The following is a 27545-nucleotide window of genomic DNA, read 5'->3' as shown; positions in this document are numbered from 1 at the left end:
ATGACTGCACTTCATGGAAATACGTGTTGTCTGTACGTGTAGAACTCCTACTGATTGGCTAGCTTCCGTTAGGCATTAGGATCGTTGAATTGAGCTTGTATCTCAATTCTAGTGCACACAAAATAGTATTGACTCCTTCTCTTATACACATTCCTAAAGCAAGACATGCTTGGAAGCTATTTTGTAAATTCACTACAATTTTTCTTAGGCATGATATGCTGATTTATTGTACAGAACACGATTAGATTCTGCTCAGAGGGTTAGTGAATATTGAGAAGCTAATTGTAGGTCAAGTCGCAGACTGGGTACTTATATACCTTAGACAAAGGCTACGTCGAATGCGTAAAATTTGAGTATGCATTACATGCCAACAAAAATCAGGTATTCTCCTCTTTTTCTGGCTGAGGAAGAGCCGAGAGTGTGTCCAAACTGAGAATTGAAGTTCAAGGGCAATTAATTTAAAGGAGAGGGGGGAGAAATAGCCTTCTCCCTCTTTTGTTATCACTCATCTGAAATTCGAACCTGGAATCTCACAGAAATGCTACTCATCTCTTCACTGTTGTCACATATAGCAGCCCGACTATCATTTCTCATAAACGTCATACCATCCCATCTTTCAACAAACCAAGCCACTAAACCATTAGACCAACTTCTTCAAGTACAAATATGCATCTACACCTTTCAATCTTTTCACCTCACCTCAAGGTCCCCCCCACATGTTTTCCTCGGTCCACTCCACCCACCCATCCTGCTGGTGTTGATCGTGGTATCTTTTCCACCCACCCTCAAACCCCAAATCGCGAAAGAAGCATTCCTTATAAGCACCAGACCCAAAGCCAACCAGTGAATTTCCGCGCCCATCAAGCGAGGGAGGGAACATGGGCTCGGGCAATTTCGGAACTCGAATGAGGGGTATCGGCTCTATTGGGTTCTCAGTATTCCTGAATGATTCGATTCGTAGCTTGTTGAAGAGAATTCAACTGCTGTGTAATAGATAGATTGTGTCAAGCTGTGCCCAAATTGATGCAGAGGAACTCAGCATATATTAAGAACCAATTCTAAGAATTTCGATCTCCTTCAAAGAATCCGTCACACGCAAGCGCTGACCTAAGAAATCTAAGATCAAATGCGCCCAACTTCTAGGAGTGTGTATCCGGACATTCCAAAGCAGTATGCTCCGGACTTTGAGGATCTGCAAGCTTGTTGGAACAGCGCACCCCTCAAGTTGAGTGGGTATCAGAAAGCTATGGAGACATTGTGCCTTTGATTGAATACTGAAGAGTTCGTTGTTGATAACAGTATCTTAGACCACGAAAATATGTATAGCACAGCATCAATAAAGCATCTTCCCCAAGGATACTGCGAAGGTGTGCCAGAGTTCAGGACGGAAAGCCACGCACGCTGTCTACTCCAACGGCAATACCCATATAGATCGATTGACCAGTATGAAACTTGAACCATCAGTACCCATCCAATATATAGCGTCCCATAAACATCCTTCTCATTGTCATTTTCCAATCCCATATTGAATCGCACTTCTCATTTCCTCCCTAGCGTATATTGCATTACCAATGTCTACTATCCAGAGCATGTCAATCGAGTAAAACAGCACCCTGTTGCTCCCTTTGATTGCTGATATTAACTTAATATGTTCTCCCCTTTCAACTACAAATCATCTAGATACATCGTATCAATCTTATCACACTTCCGACCCTCCAGAATCGCTCAAGTACTCCCACACACCCACACTCTACATACCGAACAAAACAAATATACGCAACACCAGAGCCCCAATAAATAGTAGCGGATGGGGTATCCCCAATCCTATCCTTCTCCTCGTTCTCACACGAAAACAAGCGTTGATATAACACAACAATGATCTCCAGAAAAACTCCCACGCAATCGAAAAGGAAATTCTCAATCATGTAAAGAAGCGGGGTACTACGATTCCTCGGATAGTAATAGTACATAAGTGAATAGAATACAATTGTAAACCCACTAGCCCCCGACCCCTTAAAGATCCTTATAAATCTCCTAGCATGAAACTCTGTCAAAGTCAATAGATAACGAGAAGCAAAGAAAACGGGTATGGCATTACGACAATGATCCTGGAAGCGACCAAAGTCTGACCATGGAATTAACACAGGGGAAGCTCATTTTACTCAAGTGATATCCAGGAAATTTCGTAAGGCTATTCCATAATGACCGAACAATCTTTGTGGCAGTCATTGTCAAATGTTGTCGTTCTTCAGAGTTTTTGTCACCTTAATTCCATTGCCTCTTTCACTTGGACGAGATATGGTGAATCTTGAATTTTTTGGGTACTTCTTCATGAAAAATGCATTCTTCTACTCAGCCTTGCTGTATATAGGTAGGTGTGCGAACCAGCACTGGGTAGACCATCCGTTTTCATGTCATGAAACATCGGAGCAAAGTAATTTATTTGATTAATTCTCAGGCGTAGCCTTCATATGGAAGGGTATCAAATCACGAAAATATCTACTAAAGCCATGGTATCATCCTAACCTATCCGTTCCTGGAATTTCATAACGCCGCATCATCCTTAGCATCATCGTAAATCATCATCATAGCATTTATCTTTTCATTTCCTCAGAAGTTAACCTTCGTAGAAGAGAATGTAAAAGATCAATCATCAGCATCTACCAATGCTTCATAACTAGAATCTGCTCTTGAAAAGCCATCAGAACATTCCACGTCTCCTTACGCTTCATTCCCTCCTTAGCCCAAATATCTTCCAAAGCAGTTGTTCCGTTAAAATACTTTACGAACTTTGGCCACAATGCTTTTGCCTTGGGTTCAGTCCAACGCTTACCAATAGCTGCAATGTACATGGTCTCTACATGGCTAGCCTTGTGGGGATCGACAATGGCATAGGAGGATATGTATTTCAGGTGTTCTGCATTGTTTAAAGAAGGATGCTCGGTAGCTTCTGGGACAGGCATTTTTTCGAATTCGTCTTCGGCGGCTTTAGCTTCTGCAACTGTCTTAGCGGCGAGTCTTTCAAGGCGTGCAGCTTCGGCTGCTTGCTCAGTAGTGAGTGGGGCTGTTGGGTCGAGAGCTGCCGCCTTCTCAGCATCTGTAGCTTCTTCAGAAGAATTGCCTTCCGGGGATCCGGGCGCGGTATGAACAGGTGGGTTCTTTGTTCTCTCGATGGCTTCTGCCTTCAGTTGGTATTCGACCTCGTAAATGATCTCAGGCCAGACCCAGATCCAACAGAAGGTTCGCAGATGAGTAACCCAGCCCCCACGAATTAGCCATGCAAGCATTTCCATATATTTTTCACGATGACTCTTGGAGGGAACGAAGGACTTGTAGGGGCGAGGGGCATAGGATATTTGGCCGAGAAAACTTTGTAAAGATGGAGCAAAAGGAAATGCTTTTTTCCACTGCTGGCTTGCTGTGATTAACTTGTGCATATCGCAGTTGGGAGAAACGATAAACATGTCGCGAGCATGAATAGGTGGAATAGCAATTGCTTTACGCCAATAGATCAAATGTTGTGCGAGAGTAAGAACTTCATCGAGACCAACGTTGTTTGCTTGAGCGACTTGTTGGAAGGACAAAGTAGGTTTGGCCCATTTAATAACCTGAATTAAAGGAGCAGAAAGCTCTGTATCTTCAGATGATATCTCCGCGATAACGTCCACCTCATCCTCAAGAAGTAGAAGTGCGAAATGCTTGTCAAGCTGCGTAGGGTCTGGATTACCTTCCTCATCGACAAGAGGGTTGGCACTCGAAAGTAATACGCCGGGTTTTGCTCGCTCATTGGGGTTTGGAAAGCTCATCAAAAATGTTGGAATTGGGATATGAAGAGACAAATCAATGGGAGGCTTGGTATCGAGACAAACGGTGGTGATGGTATTGTTGACAACGGCATCGTAAACGTCGCGCATTGCATCTGCCAATGTAGATTTGATCAAGATTTGGCTCCACAATTGACTCATTGGGCGCTCTATTAGTAAATTAGATTGGGAAGTAAATACATGTACAAGGAGGACTTACTATCTTCGCGGGCTCTCTCCTTCATGCCAAGAATGGTCTCAGATTCCTTCCAAACATAATTACTCTGAGCTTGAGCATGGTTGAGAGCCTTGTTGAAGGTTTTAATAACATGCTCATAAAGCTCCTCAATTCTCTCATCTTGTTCGTGTCTGGGTAAGCTGATGACGAAAACAACGTTAAACATTGTCATTTCTCCATGATCATCACCGTCATCCGAACTACTGCCCTTTTTTGCTTGACTGCCGCTAGCCGCCTGAACTTCTTCTGCTTCATCTTCATCCTTGGCTACCTCTTTGCCCTTCTTCGACTTTCTCGGCTTCTTCCAAAATCCATCCTCGCGGATGTGCAACGGGTAGGAAACAAAGTAGAGATTGTCAATTGACAGCTCAAACTTCTTTTTATGGTATGCGCGTGGTGGGGTCAAGATGCTTGCAAGATCAACGGTAGGAAATTCGCCAAATTGTTCCCAAGGAACGATTTGTTCGCCGTCTCTGCCTTCAAGGTGATCGTCGTTTTCAATCTCCACGTGACGCGATCTGCTGCCACTTCCACCATTCACCTTTTTTCCATTCAAGTTCAATTTTCCAATCCTTGAAGCAATTGGGTCTTCAAGATCGGAGAAGTCGTCGCTGTCATCCTCATCGCTTCCTGTCCGCTCTTCAAGCTCGCTCTGATCAGTTTCCGTGCCATATCTATAATTGCGTGGTGGTGGAGCAAATGATGGTCGAGGTGGATAGTGAAAAACAAAGTGTGGTCCTGTTTGCGATTTGATAACAAGAGCAACGGCAATCAAGCCGGAATCGATGAAAGGTTCAGATTTGTCCATGCTGAAAACTCTCCCTTCAAGACTATATTGAGGATTGGAAGGTTGTTTCTTGGAGGTTGTGGCTTGCTTTCGAGAGCTTTGTTTTGGTTTGGGAGGCATATTGATGAAAGAGGCCCGTGCAGAACACTGGCCCGAGCTTCTGATATATATTGTTAGTAATTGTTGCCCCTAATAGGAGTCCAAAGAATCTTTCACATAATACTTACAGATTCTAAATTGTTGTTGTTGGAGGGAAAAAAGAATTGAAGTTGAAGTTCCTGCTGTTATTCACAAGTTCTCACAACTGCCTGCTCTCGGCAGTCTAACCAATTTTGAAATGAACTTGCTTAGTCGTTCGAGAACCACTGTCAACAGCAACCATCACTTACAATTTTGTCATTCAAATTGACATGAATTTTGAACTAGAAGTAAGAGTTAAAGCCAATGAAGATTTCTCTACCAGTTTAAGGTGAAGTTCTCATCCAACAGAGAAGCAAGTATCCACCCAACAAGTCTGGGCAGCATAACACACCACCAACTTCCCTCCTTTGACTTGATCTACCTTCAGTATTTTTGATATACCTGAGTTTGTCTGTCTTACTGGGATGGATTCTCAGTGTAGTGATAAAAATCAGCTTTGTAACTTCAATGGAAATTACATCAACAGATCTGAGACTCCTACTCTCATTTATGAACCGAACCACTTAATCGACAGTGACATTGATATCCACCGGAGAGATAACCCATTCAAGTTAATCCCATACATGTATCCCGACCATTATAACCGCTATGCATACTTAATCTACTGTCAAGGAGTGAAGGATATAAAAAACATTACCGCTTTACCACCAAATTTCATAAACCTCGCTAACACGCCCAAACCTTCATTCTCGCTTCAACCAACCAACTAACCAGATATCTACTATTCTCTCCTCTCCTCCTCCACGTCTTCATTCTCCCCTCCTTCTCTAGCAGAAACTCGTCTCAAACAGAATACACCGGTAGAGAAATATATATACACGACCAAGCTTACATAGTATCAGTGAAAGAACACCCAAGTTAATCCTTCATCAAGAAGAATCTTTTCACAAAACCTCGCAAATTCGAAACACCGTCAACGATTACGAGGAAGGGAGTTGACGTTGACCTATCTGCAATCTTCGGTTGTAGCCCACGATTGCAAATGTTACATTCGAGATCTACATTCCAATCCACGAGAAGAGGAGTGAGAGGCAAAAAGACAGAGATGTTTTGCGGGTACTGATTCTTGATAACCAAATGAAATGAATTTGCGCTCATATTATTCTCTATCCTCATCATACAAACAAGAGCTATTTTTATACAACCCCCCCTCCCCCAAATTAACGTTCCGAACCCACCAACTCCAAACAAAACAATGGTTCTCTCATTCCCAAATCAAGATCAGCTCGCGCGACACGGGTTCTTAGCCAAAGTTCCGCATCGCCACCGCAACACTCATCAAGAAATCTATCATACAGCAATTTGGATTTCAAAACACGCACTGATTTCACCGTGCCCTCCCTCGGTTTTCCACCCCCTTTAATCACACATTCGCTTCTTGCCATCCTCGACGCGGACGACACCCACCCTGTCCAATGTATTATGGCTTCGATCTCAACCTCATCGCACACACTCCATCACCACCTACCTAGACTCCCCTCCCCCAATCCCCAAGACCAACTCCCCTTTCACAATCCACCTAATTCCAGCTACTTCCACCCAATTCCACCCCCTCAAACCATCAAACCATCAATCTCTAAAACCACAAAAGAAAAATCTCACCCAACAAAGACCAGGTATCAAATCCAAACAACACTCATCCCAAACTCCGCACGGAAAGCGAAAAGGACAATGATACAAGCTAGACAGATCATCATATCATAGCAACAGAGCAGCGAAGGAAGTCAAACAAACACAGAATTCCCCAGGGCCTTTCTCACCTCACCTACCTGATTGTATTCCCAAACCCACCCACCTATTTCGCTGTTACCAACCCCATCAACCCTCAAAGTCAAACCTGCAACTTTGTTTCCCTTTCAAGTAAAAGATTGAAACGTAAATCAAGAGATACATACGAAACAGTGTTACGAGTGAATGCACAACAGGAATGGAGAGCAGAGGATCCAAAGAGGACAATAATCCAGATGATATTGTCAATCGGTACATTTTCGGCTTCCGTTACTAGCTCGGGATCCATGACGGACCGACCGCAGGAACGCCGAAGAAAAGTTTTCAGCAGAATTTTAATACAGGGATGGTGCAAGCACCGAAAGATTGAAGTCACAGTCGCGATAAAAACGTGAGAAGATTCGAGGCTTTATTTCAGAATCATAGTATGGAGATTGTACGGTTGGGTTCATTTGAATATTCATTACAGCTGTAGATACTTCTCCTCATTCGTACACTGCTGATGAAGAAAAAACCACTTCATCGCAATTATCACGCATCTTTAATCCCCCTTGCACGACCACAAGAATTTCTTCTTCACATCCCAGACAAAATCCAGAATAGCAATGAAAAAAAGTATAAAAAACCGATCAGACAACCATCAAAACCCACCCAGAATCAGCGTCCTAAGACAACCAATAAAGGGACGAGATCATCACCACTTTCTATACAATCAAGTCCGTTTCCAGACTCGATCGCCTTCCTTGCGGAAAGTGCGAAAGCAAAAACGGTTTCACTCTAGGGTTTCGAGGCTCGACTCATCGTCTCGGTTGGAGTCTGTGGCTCTTGTAGAGAACACAGAAGAAGGACGTTTACTAAAGAAATGATTCTTTGACTGTGGAGGGAGAAATATTAGTATGTGGTTGAGGTGGTTGAGAGAAAGGTAAAATAATGGGGGTAGGAAGTACTCACAGTATTGTCGATGAAGAAGAAAGGTAATTTGGGAGGGAGGAGAGGGTTATATAGAGACATGGAATGGTCTGTGCGCGACAGAATTTTCCACGAAAATTAGTGCGAATATCAGGTGACGTGTGCAAAAGGGACAAAATGGAACGGAATGGTTTGGTAGGAAGGTTGGGCACGAATCGGAACTTATGGTATCGGGATGTCGGGACTTTGGATTTGGGAAGCGGAATTTGGAGAGAAGAGCGGGAAGCACTTTGTACCAGGTGAAAATTGAGGAAATTCAATCGCTGTTTCGGTGATGAAAGTTTAACACTCTTCTGCATACCTAAGTACGTACAGAGCTGCCCAATTCACAAACATCGACCACTCCCACTTCATCATTTCATCTCACCCTCCCCTCATCTCTCCCAGCTATCTGATAATATCCACACCCATATCTGCATCTATACCCAGTACCAGTACCAGTACCCAGTACCCAGTGCCCGGTATCCAAATCTACATCTTCATCCATAAAGAAACAACTTCCACATGCATAGGTATTCACATTCACATTCACATTCACATCCACATTCACAATATCATCAAAGGTCTCTCTCAATTTCGCACACGGTATAATCAATTTGTTCTATTCGTTCGTTCATTCATTCATTCATTCATTCATTCCTTCGTTTCATTTCATCCGCATCACCATCTCAACTCATCTCAACTCAACTCATCTCATCTCATCTCCCCATTTCCCCCTCTCCCTCCCCCTCCCCAAAACCACAAACCAACCCAAAAACCAACCCAAAAACCAGATCAAATCATAAAGTCATCAAACATAATCTACCAGACACATAAAGAAAGAATCCAACCCCTCAGAATCCAACCCCTCAGAACCAACATCCCACCCCCAAAATTTCCCATCTGCAACTCAACCCACCCCCACTAACTAACTAACCACCCCCACTCACACCGCTCCAGAATCCAGAGGTAACACAAACTACACACGCACAATCTCATCATCTGCATCCGCATCTGCATCCTGCCGTATCCATCTTCCAATCCACAACCAACCATAGGATCATCATATACAGAAATCATCACATACATCACTATTCCCCAATCCACAATATTCTCTCCAAACTCAAAAACTCACAAACTCACAAAACTCACAAAACTCACAAAACTCACAAAACTCACAAACTGCTCAAACAAACAGACAAATAAATAAATAAATTTCATAACCAAACCAAACCATCCAAACCCAACGAAATCGACACCTTAAAGGGTGAAAACAGAATATAAAAAAATATCCCAACTAAAGCTAGGTAGATCAAAATCATCAATTCATAAATAGAAAATCTTGCCACAACGCATTCATCCATACAAAAAAATCTCCTCTCCAACATCTCATTCCATCATTCCCGGTTTCGTAATAAATCGTCCATCATATCCAAATGCGTCATTCCACACTAATGTACCCTCCCGATCCGTCATCCATTCAATCCTTCGTTCCACTTCGAATGCCCGCGCGTTACTACAAGTGCTTGTGTTTCCATTTGCCGAATGCGGGTAGGTATGTACGTTGTGCGCTGTACTTGATTACACTATGCATTGCGCCGGACATAAGCTGTTAAGCTATCTTTCTTAATGGCGATGGGAGCGAGCTAATATGGAGAAAATATACCAATCAGTTATGGTTCTTATGTAGATAAATTTGGTAACAATATAAAATGTAGACTGGGACTTGTATGGGTATGTAGGATCGTTATAAAATTTCTTCATCTATCTTTGATCATGTAAAATGAAGAAATAGTAACGTAACGAAATGACAAAAAAGGAAATGTAAATTCAAAAAATACAAAAAAACAACGTCTGGGTGTTATGTAAAACATGTGAGAGAGATAATGAAATTCGTCAAGGCATGGAGAAACTCTGTGATGTGTCGTGAACTCATAATATCATCCTTGCGCCGAAGAAAGACCCCAAAGGTAAAACCAATCATCATAACTCCTTTCTGTAATATCGTTTGCCGTTTCGGATTTTTCATGATATGGTCTTAGGCAAAGCTTGAACAAAGGCATTGTGTTTGGTAGAAGCCTGGAAAAAAAGAGCGTAACTGGTGTGTTTGTTGGTATATGAGATGGTTGAATTATCTTTCATATCCAACAGGAGGAGCTGGTAAACCCGTAGAGTATGGATTTCCATCATAGTAACGAGGTCCCGAATTGTAGCGACGATCATCATATCGATCATCGTAACGACTGTCATAAGACGGAGAATATGTGTCGCGAGAATCTTCTCTTTGTCTTCTGCCACCATTCTCCAATTGTTTCTTTTGTCTTTCGATACGTTTCTTATGACGTTCACCCTTTTTCTCTCGAAATTCTTTACATTCGTGTCGTATTTCGTTTGCTTCCTTGATTTCCGAAATGGCTCCTTTGATACCAAGTGCGGCAATACCAACAGATGCTGCATCTTGTAATGCGGCCTTTGCTTTAAGCTTCCTTGCCTCCTCTGGGGTCATCTCTCCTTCTTTAACAGCCTTGTGTCGCGCATCACGTGCCTCCATACTTGCGTAGACATTATGTGCTGCATGTATCGTGGCAATAGTTGCCAAACCGGCTGTAACAAGTTGCTTACCTTTCATCTTTTTAACCCTCCTCTCATCCTCTGACGACGAAATCAATGAATCGTCGCTATCATATCCATTCTTTCCTTCAGCAATCTTCTTGTTTCTCTGTCCGTCCCTTGCCCTAGCACCTCCACGACTGTCTACACTTCCACGAGAGTCGGCATGACGTGGATTGCCATACACATCGCCTCTCGAGTTCTTAGAGCGTCTTGGACGTTCTTCGTAAGAATCATAGTCATCGTAGTTATCACGATTGCGGCTACGGCTACGGTCGCGGTTACGACCAACTTCATTGGCAACAGCTCCGGCTCCAGCTCCAATACCAAGAGCAGCCAAACCCTTTCTTGCCATTGAGCTGACACTCTTGCTTCTGCTACGCTTGCTGCGATCTGGTGATGGACTGCGGCTGTAATCATCTCGACGTCCCCGAGACTGAGAACGGGCTCTAGATCGAGATTGGGAACGAGCCCTGGATCGAGATCTAGAGCGATCAAGTAGTTTCTTGCCAGCGATGGCTCCAAGACCTGCAGTTGCAAGAGCGGCGAGACCGGTTCCACCACCACCTCCTCCTCCACCACCTCGGGATGAAGAACGTGCTCGAGATCTGGATCGAGAGCGTCCAGTAACAGGATCTTCTTCGACATCCTTTCGTGATCCGTTAATGGCACGATTTCCAACGAGACCTCCAACAACTGCCTCAAGGATATGACGCTTGCTCTTCTTGTCGGCATCTCTGTCGATAGCCGCATCAATACCACCAGCTCCGATAGCTGCAGTAAGGATACGCTTTCCCTTCTCACCACCCCAAGCTCCAGGCTCGTTTCGGACTCTGAATGCTTCGGCAGCACCCGCTAGAAGGGCAGCTTTGGCAGCTTGTTGATATTTGGCAGTGCCCTCACCTGATCTGGACTTTGATCGACTTCTCTTGGAGCTTGATTCCTCGTAATAGCTATCTCCGCTACCTCTGCGGCCGCGATGGTGTTCAGCACCCTTTGCGGCAGCTCCTAAACCTGCGAGAGCCATAGCGCCCTCAACAATTGACTTGCGGCGACCCTTCTTCTTCTCAGGTTTGATCTCCTCTTCTTCGGAGTAATAGGATTCTTGAACTTCACCATTTCGACCTCTGTGAGCAGCGTATTTCTTTACTTTCTTTTCTTTATTTCCATGTTTGTCGTAAAGTTCTGTTCCTTCGTATGCGGCAAAAGCTCCGGCAGCTCCGACCATAGCAGACGCTATTGGGTTTCGCTCGACTGGTCTACCCTCGGCAGATCTTCGATCCCATAACTCCTTTGCACCAACCGCTAAAGCAGCTCCCCCAACGGCGGCAGCAATTTTTTGATTTCGTGAAAGCGATCGTTTATGCTCGACTTTTGTATCTTCGTAATAATCACTTCGTCGATCAAGATCTTGGAAAGAGCGTCGGGGATCACCTCTGCTATCGTCAAGGTATTCTCCGTAGCGACCATCACGCCCTACGGAACGAGATCGGCGGGCTGGCGCGCCATATCTAGACTCACGGACGGTCGTTCGTTGGTCTACATAGGCACCACCGGCTGGTGGAGGAAAATCTCTTCTAACCTCTTCGATTGACAAATCGCTATCTTCACGACGAGGTTGACGTATGAGTTCTCTTGTTTGAATGACTTCTCTCTCTCTTTCTCTAACCGGAGCGTCGGGAGCATGAGTTACGGTAGGAGCGGCTGAGCGAACATACGTTTCTTGAGTTTCGACGTACCGTGGCTCGTCAGCATATCTTGGTTCGCGATCATGCTTTCGATGACGATGGGAATGGTGTCGACGTGGTTCTTCGACCGTCTCATACTCATAATCGTAAGAAGTCATGGTTGATGATTGATGATTGATGGCGGGGTTATTCTCGATTTGCGACAGGAAAGTGCTTTGCTGGCTGTTCACTTCCGAGAAAACTTGTGAGGGACAGCACTAATAATTAATCAGGCCTTTGGATTTGGATTCTAATAAGTTTGCTGTTCTGGACTCTTTGTAAATTATTTGAGTCCGCAATAGACGATGCAAATAATTGTTGTTGTATTTTGTTTTGGTGTAAGAGTTGTGATGGAATAAATCAAATCACAACAGTCATACCCCCAAAGTAAGGGTAATGTCGTAATATGACGAGTGAGGGGAAAAATGAATCAAGAAGTGAATGTCGGTGAGATATTCAATACTGGGTAGTTACAGGGCCAGGTAGATACTAAAAACGAAAAGTGACCAAAAGTTACAACATGGACAGCGCTTGAATATCATACGAAGGAGGTGGCTGGAGATGGGAATCAAATAGAAAGGCAATGAACTTCTTGTTTTGGGCGGTTCTATCGGATATGTATGATTACGAGTTTGGTATGAACCATATGATACCCAGCACCCAGGCATGAATCCATCTGGATCCGTATGTCTGATAGGTATATATGGGATAAATTATCCACAATTTGGGGGAATTCTCTCTTCTTTCATTTGGCGCGCGGTTGAATTCCTGAATACTAAGTTTATAACTAAGTTGTAACAAGTACTAAGTCACTAGCCAGGTACTTTGTGAACCTTTTTTTAAGGGACATCCGGGGATTGGCCTGGTCTCGAATGGCTCAGCTAGCTGTCTGTAGTAATAAAAGCTGAAGGGCTTCCAAGTTTGATGCAAGATGATGATGGATTCAATAATATGGATCATATCATTCTATCACCCACCGGAAAAGAAAACATGCTTGTTTGCTATCTCAGATCTGACAAACCTACTTCGTACAAATTCATGGGAAGATCACTCCACCACTTAATCTGTTCCAACCTTCTAGAATCTAGAATCTATATCAAATATATACAAGGCAGCCCAATAGAGTCCCAATACTCCACGACAACCCCATCTTGGGAGTAATTTCCGTGTGTTGAAGGTATGTTTGAAACCTTTTTCGAGGATATACTTGAGAACATGAGGGTGACGAGCTTATCATCCGTAATATTGGCGGGGTACTTTCCAACGTTATCGTCATTGGGTATCTTCGGGCTCAGCGCGCCCAATCAGTTAGTAACAGGATTCATCTCTTTTACACTGTACATCGTACCCTCGCACTTGTTGCGAGACAAGGGCATAATATTATTCGGCGAGAGCGAGGATAAGTATTAAGCTGATGACCACCTTTTGTGGGAAATGCTTGAGCCGCAAGTACCGTACCGTGCGTATGTCTTCAATCTGATGTACATACTGCCAGGCTTACTCAACTGCGCCCGTGAGATGAAAACGAGGGGCTGAGATCTAGTGCTGGCTTTGCGGTAAAATTGGTATCACGAGAACAAACCATTGACAACCCAATAAAATCCTCTGCTTTTCCCAACAAAATAAAACATCTGCTTCGTGGCGAGAGCGAGAATGTCAATAGGTACCTAGGTAAAAAAAAAATACCTAGTAATAATCTAGGAATTGGCAGGAAAGTAGAATCCCTTGTCACACCCTTCCAAAAATTTCATAAGGCTATTGTTTTCCGGGATATCCTTCATAATGGTGATGAGCTGTTCGATGGAAGTTTTTCATAATTTGAATCTTCAAGAAATGTGATGTCATATCGGTTTAGTAACTCCACTTTGTATACTATTTCTACAGTGTATTGATGCTATCTACCTACCTAGGTATGTATTGATACTCGGAAGCTCCTTGTTGACTTTAGCCTGGCTGTATTGTATGGCACAATACCATATACGCACGGTGCGGGAATGAATTTGGGCTCGGTCTTGCCCGCCCCCCTTTATTTGATTCTGGGGGAATTTGCTTAGAAGTTAGAACCTAGAAGTTAGAAGTTAGAACTTAGAACTTAGAAATTAGCATTTGGAAGCTAGAAGCTAGAAAGCCATCAACCTTCAGGTAAGGCTAGGAAAGGCCCGAATCATGAGATCAAAATTCAAACTGTATTGGTGATAGTCTGCCATGTAGTATGTAGTGATCATTAGTCAAATGATGCTTGTTTTATTACATCTGGAACTTTTCCGAATCATTTTCTTCTTCTTCTCTGCCAACATTTAGTATGCATCCCCGCGAGTGGCTGTGTCGAAGTGAGGCTTGTACTTTCTGTCGCTAACGAAGATTCCCTCATAACCCCTGTAGAGAAATCGTGCATTGCTGCAGACATCACCACACCCAACACTCAACACTTAAATGAAATCTCTATCCGTGTACAAAATGACACACAAATTTCCAATGAGTGTCAAATATTAAAATATTTCCAGACTTACAAGAGACTGTAGTATGTCAAGTTTTGTAAAAAGGGAGCTGCTTATCAAACGAAGGATTAGGTACCATGTGCCGAAGTTACATGTCTTAACTTTTCCTCCCAAGACTATTTGAATTTTGCAACTGCTTCCTACCTATATATTTGAAATGATATGGCGATGATGTGCCTTTGAAATCTCGCTGGATACGTTCTGTGTCCAAATTAAATCGAAATGTAGTTATCAAAGGACTGATGGATATTGTACTGCATACCAGTTTGTCGCTGGAGAGGATTTATGCAGAATACTTCGAGGGAAGAGTCCACGCATTTTACTTCTATGCATGGCCACCGAGATATTGTAGACAGGGAATTGAAGCTGTTCGATCTTCTTGAGCCAGTCCCTAACCTGCTTAAAGAAAGAGGGGGTAGCCGTTTTCACAGTCGAAGAGTAATGCCTCTTTCCTGAGTCCCGGCATAAGCTTTACATCTTGGAAAGAAGATACGACCAGCCTGGAATCGAAATCGAAAATGTTCGATCAGGGGACCAAAATTCAAGATGAAAGTGCTATCAATTGTTTGTTTGCTCGTCTGTCTAGGACTGGACCAGGTCGTAAAATACCAAGATCTAGTCGATTTCTGGTCTCGCAGCCAGGTGAAGTCATGCGACGATAGCTAGCGCATAAAAGCATAGTAGAAAGCCCAATGCTACAACCACCACATCGGTGAATCTTTCCTATATTAGTGTCATCAAGAAGCACAATCAAAAACAGCCCTCCACCTCAGAATTTCAATGATCGAATATTATTCTCGTCCAATAACATCATATTCACGTGTCATCCACGTGCCCTCTTCAATATCAAAAAGGGTTGTTGCACATCTGGGGGCCTCTCTAACTTTTGCAATTGAGATAAGTTTTTGATTTTGAAAACGGGACTAGAGCCCTGCATGTTTGGAGATCTCGAGTTCAAAGTTTCGGGGGATTTGAAAGGGAAATGGGGCTCATCGTTTTGGTGATCTTGGTCGTTTTTGTCTTTATTTACTTTGACTTTTTTTGAAAGATGCCGAGATTGTTTTGATGCTAAAATGACCCTGATGGGTGGGCAAATTCATCGTTGAGAGCTCTCGTCGTATGTGGGAAGTGAAATGGTAGAGCTCGGATAGTAACCTGGGTTGCGGGCGGTACGGATGGACAGTGAATGAGTGAGCCTTGAGAAGACTTTGTTGCACGTCTGAAGTTTTCAATTCGATGTAATTTGATGTATCTTTCTATCCCTTGGTCAAGCTTCGTGTAAGAGATGACGGTGGGTGGCTGAAGTTTGGATTGCGCATCTAAATCTGAGGTGCTTTTGATATATTGCGATCGTTTGTCTATTGGTAGATTTCTTGGTTTTCGTAATGAGTGTTGTATGCGAAGTGGAGTATGGGAATGATCTATATGCACCCACGATTTTATCATAGTACTCCTTTATGTTATGACATATGACTTGGTAAGGATGGTACCGCGAGTGCTTGCGTTTTCATTCCTACATTATTACCGTATCATCTCATCCCATCTCATCCTTCACAATTCACCCAACCACGCATCAGACTCCTTTTGTTGCACATCTGGATATCCCGTCACAATGCGCTCACGCATCTACTGGTCCAAATCTCAGTTTCAACCCCCACACTCGATCCACTAGCTTTCCATAGCTTTCCATAGGGCTCCCGCAGCTACCACTAGCTCACAATGCCTCAGCCTTACGAGATTTCCCCAGATTCCTCAAAATTTCAAAGAACCAATAACCTTCCGATCGCAAAGCTCAGGCCCCTTTGCGCGCGATTGCAAATTCCTGAGAGTCTATGATAGCCACTCATTTTTAGCGCTCTTTCCTATTTGGGTCCTGAAACTTTTCACTTTTTTGAGATGTGCAACAAAAGATTTGGAGGTTTGGGGAGTGCTTGAGATTGGTCGGTTGCTCACTTGGACCATGCATAGGGCTGTGATGGCTGGTGGCTGCTGGGTATTCACTTTGTTTCGGGGTGCAGGGGAAGGTGAGGAAGTTTCATAGTAGATTCACATGGTTTTGTCTCGTTGTCTGCGGCTTTTGGTTTTGTTGCATGTCTGCGTATCTGGATAGCTTCATATTTGTTCTTAAGGGGGAGAGTCGATGTTTTGAATCTTCTGGTGAAAGTGTGAAGGGCAGTATCCGTATGATGAAGTGTTCAACGAGGGAGAAATCAAAATTTGTGTGCTGTCGCTGGCGTCTATCTCGTCTCATCTTATGATCTCATCTTTATTCTTGTTTCCCACTTATTCACTTGTCACATTCTGTCTTATCTCATCTCATCTACTCAATTCTTCTGAAAAGCTTGCTTTGCTATTGGAAAAGATCAATAGATACCTGGGTAGTTGGCTGTCTTGATATTTCATCTCAATTTGAGGCTGTGGGTTTTATGGTTGGATCATACCAACTTTAGGTTTGAAAGTTATCTTACCTGATAGTCTTGTGGCATTTATGAAGTCTTGAAAGGACGCTTGAGGCTTAAGTGGAAATACTTTGGTGTCGTTCTTCATTTTGATTTTAGATATGGGATTGTGCGTTTCATGGTTGTTTGTGAAGTTCTAAGCTTCGGCTTATGAATTATTCGATGCCATGAACAATAAGAAGATGGCAACATGATTCGTGACTGTTCACTCATTGTAGAGATATATTTGGCATTGACGTAAGTATTACTGCAATCATTAAATACTTCTCCTTCAAGCCAATCGCCTGCGACCCATACTGATTAGTCCCTCAAATTGTCAACAAACTCAATCTCTTTCCAATCATATACAAGACCCACAACGCCTGAACCAAGTCCGACTCATCAGTTGGATACCCAGTCAAATTATCCGCCGCAATTGCCAACACCCAATCTGAATACAGCGCTCCAAAGACCACACAAACCGGTATGGATACCGTATAGAAACTAAATAGTGCCAATACTCCTGAGTTCAAATTATCTCCTTTCTCACTCCCGAGAAGATAACACGATATAATTATACTGGCAATACAACATGCAAGACTCACGCCCCCGAACACAGCAGTGACGGTAAGCATTGTATTTGTAAAGTTCGATGATGCGAGAGAGATTGTTCCGGCTGTACCGGCAATCACACCGGGGAGATAGAGGAGTAACCACCAGGGTGAGGGGAAGATGGCTATGAATCCCGAAGAGAGAGAGAGAGCTAGTTTCATCGCGGCTATGCTTTCGAATTGCCTAGGGAAAATAAGATTAGAAAGGATGGGTGCAGGGACGCAAAAAAAACTTACCATGCGTGGCTACACGATACCATTGTTTTGATTGCAGGAGGCAGAGTCATGAGCAAATGCGCGACTGCAAGTACCTTATTCCATGTACTGTCTTCTTCCCGCTCTGCCCATGGCATACCGGGTCTCCTGTTACAACATAGCACGATAACGGTATAATATGTTATGGCATGAGAGAAGAACCCCCATCCACCATATGGGAGAGAATAACATGAGGCTTCGGTACTGAATATGTTACTTTTGGTATCATCTGCCAGGACCGATGGTATATATAGGAAAAGAAAAAGATATGTTTTTGGCAATCGTGTCATGGAATTCATTGCAAGCAAAGGGAGACTGGGTCAATGTACCTGATGGTGCGAGACGAAACGCGTATCTTTGTGTTTGTGCAAATGTTGAAGCATATGTATTCTCAAAAATACAGTATTTGAAATATCAATACCCACAGCCTCACTTACAGGTACCTGGGATACTATTAACACGCGGCATCTATGTCTTGTGATTATCTACACTGAACCGATCTTTTCTCAATTCGAAAATATTCAAAAGCAACTCAGCCAGAAGATTGGGTAAGAAACCTCATACATAGAACATTTGAAGCTTCATGAGTTCGATAGATGACTCATGTTCATCGGTTTTCCGTGATGAGGTTACATCGCTCGAATACAGTTGGGGCAATTGGGGGCTGTAAGCGCTCTAGACGCTTCGAAATTCACATGCGATGTGTTACGATGGTTTGAAACTGGTTATCGGTGCTGACTACATTGTGGATAAGCGTCTTACTTCCAATCAGTATTATCAGCGAGCTAGCGTTGTTGAGTTTCTGAGATATGTGTTATGTGTCTGTTATCGAGCACCCATGTATATATTCGCCATGGAGAGTCTTCTCTAACGGGTTAAACAATCTAACTTGTGGAAACGTGCAAGAGAGATTGGAAACTCACGTTCTTGTCGTCTCGCTTCCGGTATATTGAATCATTGCATATGCGAAAGAAAAGATGGTGCTTAGCCACCATTATTGGATCATTGCGAGGAATTATCAAAACAGTTGGGGGCTCAAGTAAAGCAACTTGCTTATTGTCTGGGCTGTACAAGGGCAGGGCATTCTTGTCTCGAGCTTAACCAATGATCAGTAAGAGTATTATGTCATGATATCTTCATTATCATGACTTTGATGGTGAAGTAGCAGCTTCAATTTAATAAGAAACTCAAGCTTGTGGATTCTACTGAGTACTGACATGTTTGGCTTAGGGAGTACATCTGGCACAAAGTGTTGTGTCTATAACGATGACTCGATGTTACAGAGAGTCTCTTCCTGTAGTCTAAAGCCTCGTGGTCAATGTTGCAAGGTGTAAATTTGGACTTCCGTTTTTGAAAGTCTGAAAGAAAGGTGGTATGATAAAATACTCATAAAATAAAGATAACGTCCACAATATTTCAAGCAAGCGTAAACGTCATTACCATCGCATATCAAATCCATTCAGGTAGTCAAACCCTGCAATCCTACCATCTCTTCAATCAACCCATACCCCCTTCTCCTTATGCCACTCCTCGATACTAAACTCCCCATACCCCTCATAAACCTTCTTCTTTCCCTCCGGCCACCTGACATATTCCGGCTTACTATCTCCCTTCACACAAACCATTTCCTCCGCAATCGGTAGTTCCGTATCAATTGCACTTGCAAAAGGATGAATCAGTTCCGGCCACGTTTTATCCCAGAGCCAGAGCATTGATGCACATTCGCTGCAGAAATTGCGTTCGGATGTGCATTTTTTAGCGGTGGGTTTGCCACGGTCGGCGGTTGCCGTATACTTTCTGAGAAGGTTTAGATTTCATGGTATGAGAAGGGAAGAGAGAGGAGTACTTGATGTGTTCTTTGCCCTTGGTAATCTCGAGGGTAGAGGCTATACCGCCGAGATTAACGCATCCACCATAACCCCCACATTTGCGACAGATGGAACATGCGCAAAGTTGGTATGGAACGGGAGTCTGGGATTGAAGAGAAAACTCTACAAGGCCGCATTGACAGCTTCCTTCTAGTTTCCTGGGATAGATATTAGCACCGTGGTTTAGAGCTTTGAAGAGGGGTATTCTGGACGGGGACTTGCATTGGCATTTTGTGTATTTGAGGTAATGTGTGAAGTTATTTAATAGACAAGCTACTTATAAGTAGGAAGATATATTTATTTAATATTAATTTTTTCATTACAAATGTATTGTTTTTTACTCAAGTAGTTGTCATCGATGTTGACCCCTCATTAGAGCTCCAAATAGCTTACGTCATAAATCCGGGGTAAACTCATCGGAATAACAGAAAATCCTTTTCCGACCAGGTCCATCCAAATTATCGATAACATCAGATCATTTCAACAGTAAATACACATCAATAATCATGAGTACATTTGGAAGCCCGGGTGGGCGTATGGTCAATAACAAACCTTCGCCGTATGTTGTTTTTATGATTTTATAGTTTGTCATGTATTCTGGTAAAGAGATCACTAACAATTGGATTGGGCATACAGGCCAGAAAGAGGAAGTTTTCCATTGGATCATGATGGTATGGTTTACTTTCCTTCCTTGAATACGAATTCACGAGTGCGCAAACGGAAATGATTTTGGATCGTGGAATCTTAGAACGATATACTAATACGACAATGCGACTATAGGCGAATGCAAATCAGTAATGCAAAGTTATCTCAATTGTATGAAGAAGGTTCGAGGCATGAATGATCCAGAATGTAGGGATCTGGCGAAATCATATTTGTCGTGTCGAATGGATAGGTGGGTCACTGGCTTTAATACATATTCTGGGTTGGAAATCGGGATTTGGATGAGGGTCTAAGGTATTGAGGACTAATGATTGTGGTGTGCTGCAGGAATTTAATGGCAAAGGACGAATTCAAGAACTTGGGGTTTGCAGATGAGAGCTCAGAGACGAAGGGTGCGGAGCAGAAGGATGATGCAAAAGAGGGTGGTGACAATGCAAACAAACATAAAAACGAGCTAAGGTGGTGAGGGTGGTTGTGGATCGGTTCGAGGCGAACTCAAAAGAAACGAATGAAACACTAGGGGATAGCGAGGAGGTATCTTATCATCATCTGTAAAACTACAGCATTGGGTCGGCGTTTTTGGGTGGAGCTACAGGATGGATGTCTGTCAAAATGTTTGAATAAAATGCCAAGGAGATGTATTTTCACACATGCAAGGGAATGTCGTTTCAGCTACAGCGTCAGTCTATTATGTTTTCCATTCGATGCTGCTGAAAGTCGCATTTCGATTACATTGCTATCGTAAACCAGAATTTCACTCATGTATTCCTCTGGGATTGACGCCCGCATAGGCTCCAGATTCTAGTCATCATATTTATGGTCAGCCATGTTGTCCGACTAGCTGAGACTTCAAACACGATACTTTCAAGTGCGAGACCGTCAACAAGTGTAAATGATAGATATTTTCTTTGCCAAAGCCCTCTATCATATGGAGTTGAAGGACAAAATACGTACTTCTCCATTTCCGTCATCTCCAACAGGCGATCCAACCCGAACCTGTTCAAGATGTAGATCGGAGGACTTCACAAGGGATTGTGTAAGTCTGATCATCTTGATTTACTTGGAGATGAATAACGGGTTTAGCATACCGAATAAATACGGGAACTTTTTCTCCCAATTTTCAGTTTGCAATATATTTTTTGGATACATTTGCCAGCTGAAGAAACCGTTGATATTCGAGTGTCACATCGATTAACCATATTTAATCACGATCTTTCAGACTCTATTCTGTGTGTACCATAATATTGCAAGATTATGTTTTTGATCGAGCAATGATAGCTCTAATAGATCCATGCAAAAATGGAGTATTAGGGAAGCGTACAATAACTATGGTAAAGGGGGGCTATCATCCACAATGACTCATAAGGCAGGCCCGTCTATCTCAACGATATCAAACAGATAAACTCAAATAACAGTGAATCGACGAGACTTCCACCCAAACTCCAAGAATGAACATGACTAATCTTGCCGTGCTGGTGGCTCTTGATTATGCGTCGACAGCAAATGAGCAGTCTCAGACTTAATTACTCCCTGTTAACGATCAACGAGCATGCCCCGTATAGTTCCTAGTATTATTTGGTCTAGGAACCCGCGTATCACTCCTCGATTCCCTGCTCTGCGTTTGAGGATCATCTTTCGCAAGAATAGATAGTGCTTCCTCATGTTTTGCTTTGAGTTTCGAAGACCTTGAAATAAGTTTCTCTACTACTTGTTTGTTATAATCGTCCTCTATACAATTTTCTGATATGAGAAGCTCATCATATTCAGCGATGATAAGCCCTAAATCATCCGTGTTTTTTTCTATTATTCTTCTGACCTCCCATGTCTCAGGTGAACACTTATGTACTTCTTTAAACCCTTCTTCAAAAGCCTTTATGTTCCCTTCTTTCTGCATCGGTCCTTCTTCCCTGAGTTTTTTTTCTTCATTCTTGATATATTTATCAATCCTCCGTTGAATTTTCTGAGAGTTTGCAAGATTCTTCTCGATTTCCTTTACACAGTCACCTCCTATCTTGCTATGCCCAAATAGCGATTCATTGTTCTCGCGTAACATTTTGAAAAGATCTAGTACCTTCTGTAAGAGAATACCAGCATCTTTCGACAATCCAGGCATGACTGCGAAACGTTTGAGGACAGGTTTAAGATACCTCATGTGTTCTCGATAGTTGGAGGTCATGTCAGATCGAGGAATGTTGCGGTTGTCTCGAGATGAAGCTCTTGAGCCTCCCCTTGGTGCCTCTCTTTGATCATCTCGGCCGTCTCTCTTCTTTCTAGACTCGTTGTCTTTACGATGAAAGAGTTTCTTGTTAAACATGTTTTTGCTTCCCAAAAATAAGGCTGTTTAATGCAATGGACTGAAAAAGTTTGAATAACAACTTATGTACACAGCTAAATTCAATTGCACCCGAGGGTTTTAAATAACTAAATCGTTTAGGCATACATTCCAACTCATTCTAGCAGTGCTGAAAACGAAATTCCAAAATTAAATAATCTAGAGGTATATGAGACTTTGAAACCGATGCCTAAGTCTATAACACATCCTTGAGACTTTTTCATGAGCGGCTACCGCGGTTTTTTGTCGCTGGCGCTTACGGCCTCCTTGAGGTCGCTTGTGGTCGATCGCTAGATCACAGCGGTACACAGGAGTGGGTTACAGGAAGAGCTATTGCCATGGAAAAAGATACAGAAGCATTAAAACTTCTTATACAGAGAAATATGAAGATAGAACGGTGTGATAGTCTGCGAAGGGTTTAAAGATACGAGAGCTTAGCAAATTACGGACATGGATACCGCATTATTAGAGTTGAGAAGGGAGCGGAAATCCACGTTGCGAATTTTCCATATACCTACAGTATCTTCTTCATAGAACGAAGCTAAAATGATAAGCCTATTTGATAAATGTACACAGGTGCAGCATACAAACATACAAAGCTTAAACGGCGCGCATCCAGATGCAGACGACTCCATGCTAACGATGAATACTTTCCCCATGAAATTCAATGTCAAGATTGATGGATGCATCTACAAAATACTCAAAGAAGTACGAGAGGATGGTATTGGCAAGCGCTTTCACCAGTTGAATCCGCTGCCTGAAGACCTCGAAGCTAAACCCTTCCCTCATGATACAAAATATTTGCTATCTGCTTTGCCACATCTCAATATCAAAATATAGCAGAAGGAAGATGTAGGCTACTGGCCTGGCCGAAATTAATCTGACACCTTTTTGGCGGCCAACGCGGACTCTCTAATTTGGTAGTTATGCCATTACCACTCAGCCTCTCGAAATAATAATGAAGTGGGATGAAGTTATTATTAGGTATGAGCTGGCATCGGTTGTGCCACGGCCATTGTTCAAGGCCATCTCAGACATATTAGACATGCTTCGTATTGGTAGCACGAGCACGGAGATGATTCATCATTCAGTTAAAGAGCTACAGACGTTCAGACTGGAGCTCTTGGCAAAAATTTAATTAGCAAGCAGTTGCCACGCTGTAAATATATGATAGTCGTTGCTTTCGATTTGCATTCTGCCATAGGTAAGACTACTTAATCGCTACGCTATCTTGCAATCCGGTGAATTAAAACTCGGCTCTGAATATATGATGTAACTTAAAGAACTCTTTCCTATGACAAAACATGTAGGAGGGAAAGGCACCAGTATAAAGTACACAGGCTTTTGGTTGCAGAGTTGGCTGAGCTAGAGCCAGTGAAGTGTTGTCATTAATGAGGTTTGTTCACGCCACTGTTCATATATGTTCTTCTCACGGAGTACCAATAATAGCAAGAGGAATCTACTCACTAGTTTACCCATCTCACGAGTTCCTCCTTAATGCCAATATCTCACTCAACTTTACAACCCCCTTTCCCCCCCACCCTGCAACACCACTCTCCACCTCTGGTCTAACCTGCACATACCATCCCCAAGCTCTCCTATCTAACTCCTCCTTCCCGATATGCTCCACCCAACTCTCAAATAACAAGTCTAGTGCTCCCATCAGCAATCCTAGATTGTCTTCTTTTTCTTCAGCTAACGCTTTCGCAGTTTTCTTCTTTTTACTCCTCCCTTTCTCATCATTTTCATCCACGGGAGGCGAAGCAAAGGCATTAAGGATATATTTTCTCGCCCCCTCTGGCCTATGAATAGGCATACTTCCTCCACCCGACGAACTAATAGCTTCAATGTCTAATCCCCACAATTGTTCTCCTCCTCTGATGTTTCCCGCGACCCTTAAGCGTTGTGATAATGCATCATTAGAGACCTGTGACATGATCCGCCAGCGGTCAGGCCCTAACATAACACCTCCATACCATCTTGAGACAACAAGCAGAACCCCAACTATATTATTATTTTGAAGCACTCCCAGGATATGTTTGCCGCCACCTGATTCGCCATCGTCTTTAGAATCTTCAATGATTCCGTGTTCACCTTGAACACGGAAGGCTGTAATGTTATGGCTTGCATCCGAGACGGAGGTATCCTTAAGAAGGGTTTGAAGATGGGTACGAGCTTGACTGGGTGAAGATACAGATATCGAGCGAGCAATGAACGTCGAACCCTTAGATATTATGGGTGTGGAAACCGCCCATTCGTCATTCGCATCGCTTGTAGTCACAATATCGTCTTCTTCCTCCTTAACTCCGCTCTCTCCTTTGATTTCCTCCGGCCCATCATAGCCTCCTCTCTTCAAGACGCCGATCTCCCTCCCTATGATCTTTACCTTAGGCCATCCTTTCCCTTCATCCTCATCTTTTCCTTTTCCTTTTAGACCTAGGCTCTCTGCTTTACTCTTACTGTTCGCACTAACCAACGCCTGCGCCAAACTCAATCTCCCACTTAAACCCTGTCCCGGCATCGTATATTTCAATAATTGCAATGTCCATGCCAATACTAGCGGTGCTCTATTCGTATAAATAGTTGTCTTCTCAATCCTTTCTTCATCCCTAACACTCTCTGGTAGCTCGAGACTCTTTTCTAGTTCCTCCTCCGTTTGTTCAACTGGTAGAGAATATGCCGATTCGAATGTTTTAACGCGTTTCACAGCTCCTTTACTTGTGGCATCAGTCTCGCTCGCAGATCGTTTGCTTGCTGTCTTACTAGCATTCCTGCAAGCAGTAATTAGAGACTTCGTGGCTTTCTCATCAAGAGAAAGCGCGGACTGGAGGGTATCAAGAGGCGTGGATGCGACGGCTGAAATGGAGGGGTTTATGGATGCGATTTGTAGGGCTTTAACCCGTTGCATTGCTGTAAGCATTGGAACTTTATTACGACCGGTTGTGAGCAGACGGAGAAGATCTTGCATGTCAGCTTGGGAAGCCATTGTGCCCGTTGATGTTACGTTTGGTCGAGTTTTATTGTACGGCGCAGATGAAGATTTGTGAGCTTGATTGTTTGTGACAGCAATGAGGCTATTCAAGGCGGGAAACCATATTAGGTTGTGTGTGTGCTCTAATAGTTCATCATTATCAAAGATCCAGTGTGGCAAGTTTTTATTAATTTTGTGAGTTCTCGACGTAGCTCAAGTAAGATCATAATTGCAGTCGAATTCACAAGATTACCACAAAGAGCTGACTGAGCTCACCGGGAGTTTATCACAAGCTAAGCGCAGGGGTTACTTGGGGCCGACGTCATTATCTCACACAAGCGTTGTCTCGTAAACATTGCCCACCAACCTCACAGCGGAACGCGCATTCGCGTCAAGCTGCACTTCACAGACTTCCATGTTCTCATATTGGTTCTTATCGCAAATAATGTAATGCAATAACAAGTTCACCCATAACAATGGTAATTGTTCCCAATCTCATCGCCGCGCACCAGTTTTCTTCCTACAAACTTATTACATTCCTCATTTTCGGATCGCTAACTACACATCTGCGAATAGGATACCATGATTCGTAAGCCGATTGCGATCGCGACCTCGAAACCGGCGCGCAAAACATACCTCAATACCATATTATTCTTTTCGACGTCACTTGTGTTGTTGGGGTTTGCTGTGGTAGCTTATGCGGGGTTCTATTGGAGCTGGGTGCCAGCGCTTGGTGTGGAAAGGAGGGTCTGGTTACAATTTGCGTGCGTATATCATTCCATTTAAGAAGCCCCTGTGGTCGGTATTGCTATGGATGTAGTGAATAAATGACTATGAGATATACTAACGCAGGAACAAACGCAGACCAGGCCAACATCCGCATGGCATTGTACCCCTCGACAATTCCCTTGTAACACGTCAAGAATACGATATTCAACTGGAACTACACATGCCACGTTCTCCCCTCAATCTGAGAGCCGGAAATTTTATGATACATGTGAACTTCCTAGGACCTAATTATAAGACCACTAGCTTGATACCAGGCGTCGAACATCTACTGCCTCTATCAAGAATCACTAAGAATGAAGATGTACTCTTCTCGTCTCGGCGACCTACCATTCTGACATACGAGAGTGAATTGGTATCTGGATTGGGAAAGCTGGTAAATGCACCACTGTATGTGCTCGGGTGGAAAAGAGAAGACGAAAAAATTACCGTGGAAATGGCGGAAGGTGTTAGTTTTCCAAGAGGAAACAAGAACATACCAAGTGCAGTGGAAGTGGTTATTGAGAAAGACTCGGGCGAAGTACAGATATATGGATGCAGAATATTTATGAGAGCGAAGTTAAGTGGACTGCGGTGGTGGATGTGGAATTGGAGGATTAGCAGTGCGATCATCGGGGTGGGCACATTTTGGGGGGCGGAAATGCTGGGGTGTATTGTTGGGTGGGCAATCCTGAAGTTATTTTTTGGAGGAAAGGAGAAAGAAATGGTTCGAAAGAGACAAGAGATTGAAAAGAGTGAAGATGCAATCAAAGAAGAGGCAACGGATGATGAGCCAGATCTTTCAGATACTCCGAGGACATTTCCGACTGTAAGGGGTCAAATGCCATTGATATATCCACCAGTAGGTATCAAGAAAGAAGAGGACGAGGAAGACAAGATATTGGAAGAAGCAGTGATCCTGCCGCTTGGAGGGGATGCGGACGATGAAGATGAAGACGGGGAAGGGAGTTGGCAAGCTGGTAGGAGGAGTGATTCTGGCCTGGGCACAAGTTTTAGTGAAGGTGGTACTGGAGGCACGGCTCGGCTCACTCGAAGGAGAAGTCGAGGTGGCCAGGCGAATGGATCGTGAGATTGCTCAAAG

The 27545-nt window shown here is 43.3% G+C and overlaps 8 protein-coding genes across 8 annotated transcripts; 2 read left to right on the top strand and 6 right to left on the bottom strand.

The window, feature by feature from the left end:
* Positions 1-2660: 2660 nt before the first annotated feature.
* Bfra_010307 (putative upf0171 domain protein) lies at positions 2661-4948 on the bottom strand (the record flags this gene model as incomplete). Its single annotated transcript, XM_037340640.1, has 2 exons — positions 2661-3973; positions 4024-4948. The coding sequence occupies 2 exons, from the start codon at positions 4946-4948 to the stop codon at positions 2661-2663; spliced, it is 2238 nt and encodes a 745-aa protein (XP_037189108.1).
* Positions 4949-9836: 4888 nt separating this feature from the next.
* Positions 9837-12161, bottom strand: Bfra_010306 (uncharacterized protein; the record flags this gene model as incomplete). The annotated part of the gene is made up of 1 exon (XM_037340639.1): positions 9837-12161. The coding sequence occupies one exon, from the start codon at positions 12159-12161 to the stop codon at positions 9837-9839; it is 2325 nt and encodes a 774-aa protein (XP_037189107.1).
* A 5146-nt stretch (positions 12162-17307) lies between these two features.
* On the bottom strand, positions 17308-18143 carry Bfra_010305 (uncharacterized protein; the record flags this gene model as incomplete). The annotated part of the gene is made up of 2 exons (XM_037340638.1): positions 17308-17773; positions 17827-18143. 2 exons carry the CDS (start codon positions 18141-18143, stop codon positions 17308-17310), a joined length of 783 nt encoding a protein of 260 aa, XP_037189106.1.
* Positions 18144-19337: 1194 nt separating this feature from the next.
* On the bottom strand, positions 19338-19942 carry Bfra_010304 (putative duf636 domain-containing protein; the record flags this gene model as incomplete). Its single annotated transcript, XM_037340637.1, has 3 exons — positions 19338-19641; positions 19691-19870; positions 19935-19942. 3 exons carry the CDS (start codon positions 19940-19942, stop codon positions 19338-19340), a joined length of 492 nt encoding a protein of 163 aa, XP_037189105.1.
* Positions 19943-20218: 276 nt separating this feature from the next.
* Positions 20219-20864, top strand: Bfra_010303 (putative cytochrome c oxidase assembly protein; the record flags this gene model as incomplete). Its single annotated transcript, XM_037340636.1, has 4 exons — positions 20219-20271; positions 20349-20383; positions 20493-20607; positions 20703-20864. 4 exons carry the CDS (start codon positions 20219-20221, stop codon positions 20839-20841), a joined length of 342 nt encoding a protein of 113 aa, XP_037189104.1. The 3' UTR covers positions 20842-20864.
* A 1051-nt stretch (positions 20865-21915) lies between these two features.
* Bfra_010302 (uncharacterized protein) lies at positions 21916-22689 on the bottom strand (the record flags this gene model as incomplete). The annotated part of the gene is made up of 1 exon (XM_037340635.1): positions 21916-22689. One exon carries the CDS (start codon positions 22687-22689, stop codon positions 21916-21918), a length of 774 nt encoding a protein of 257 aa, XP_037189103.1.
* A 1498-nt stretch (positions 22690-24187) lies between these two features.
* On the bottom strand, positions 24188-25693 carry Bfra_010301 (putative impact protein; the record flags this gene model as incomplete). The annotated part of the gene is made up of 1 exon (XM_037340634.1): positions 24188-25693. One exon carries the CDS (start codon positions 25691-25693, stop codon positions 24188-24190), a length of 1506 nt encoding a protein of 501 aa, XP_037189102.1.
* A 567-nt stretch (positions 25694-26260) lies between these two features.
* Bfra_010300 (putative adipose-regulatory protein) lies at positions 26261-27533 on the top strand (the record flags this gene model as incomplete). The annotated part of the gene is made up of 2 exons (XM_037340633.1): positions 26261-26442; positions 26543-27533. 2 exons carry the CDS (start codon positions 26261-26263, stop codon positions 27531-27533), a joined length of 1173 nt encoding a protein of 390 aa, XP_037189101.1.
* Positions 27534-27545: the final 12 nt, after the last annotated feature.

This window comes from Botrytis fragariae (genome assembly GCF_013461495.1).
Source record: "Botrytis fragariae strain BVB16 chromosome Unknown tig00000186, whole genome shotgun sequence".
Lineage (NCBI taxonomy): Eukaryota > Fungi > Ascomycota > Leotiomycetes > Helotiales > Sclerotiniaceae > Botrytis > Botrytis fragariae.
This window is presented reverse-complemented; position numbering and strand designations above follow the sequence as displayed.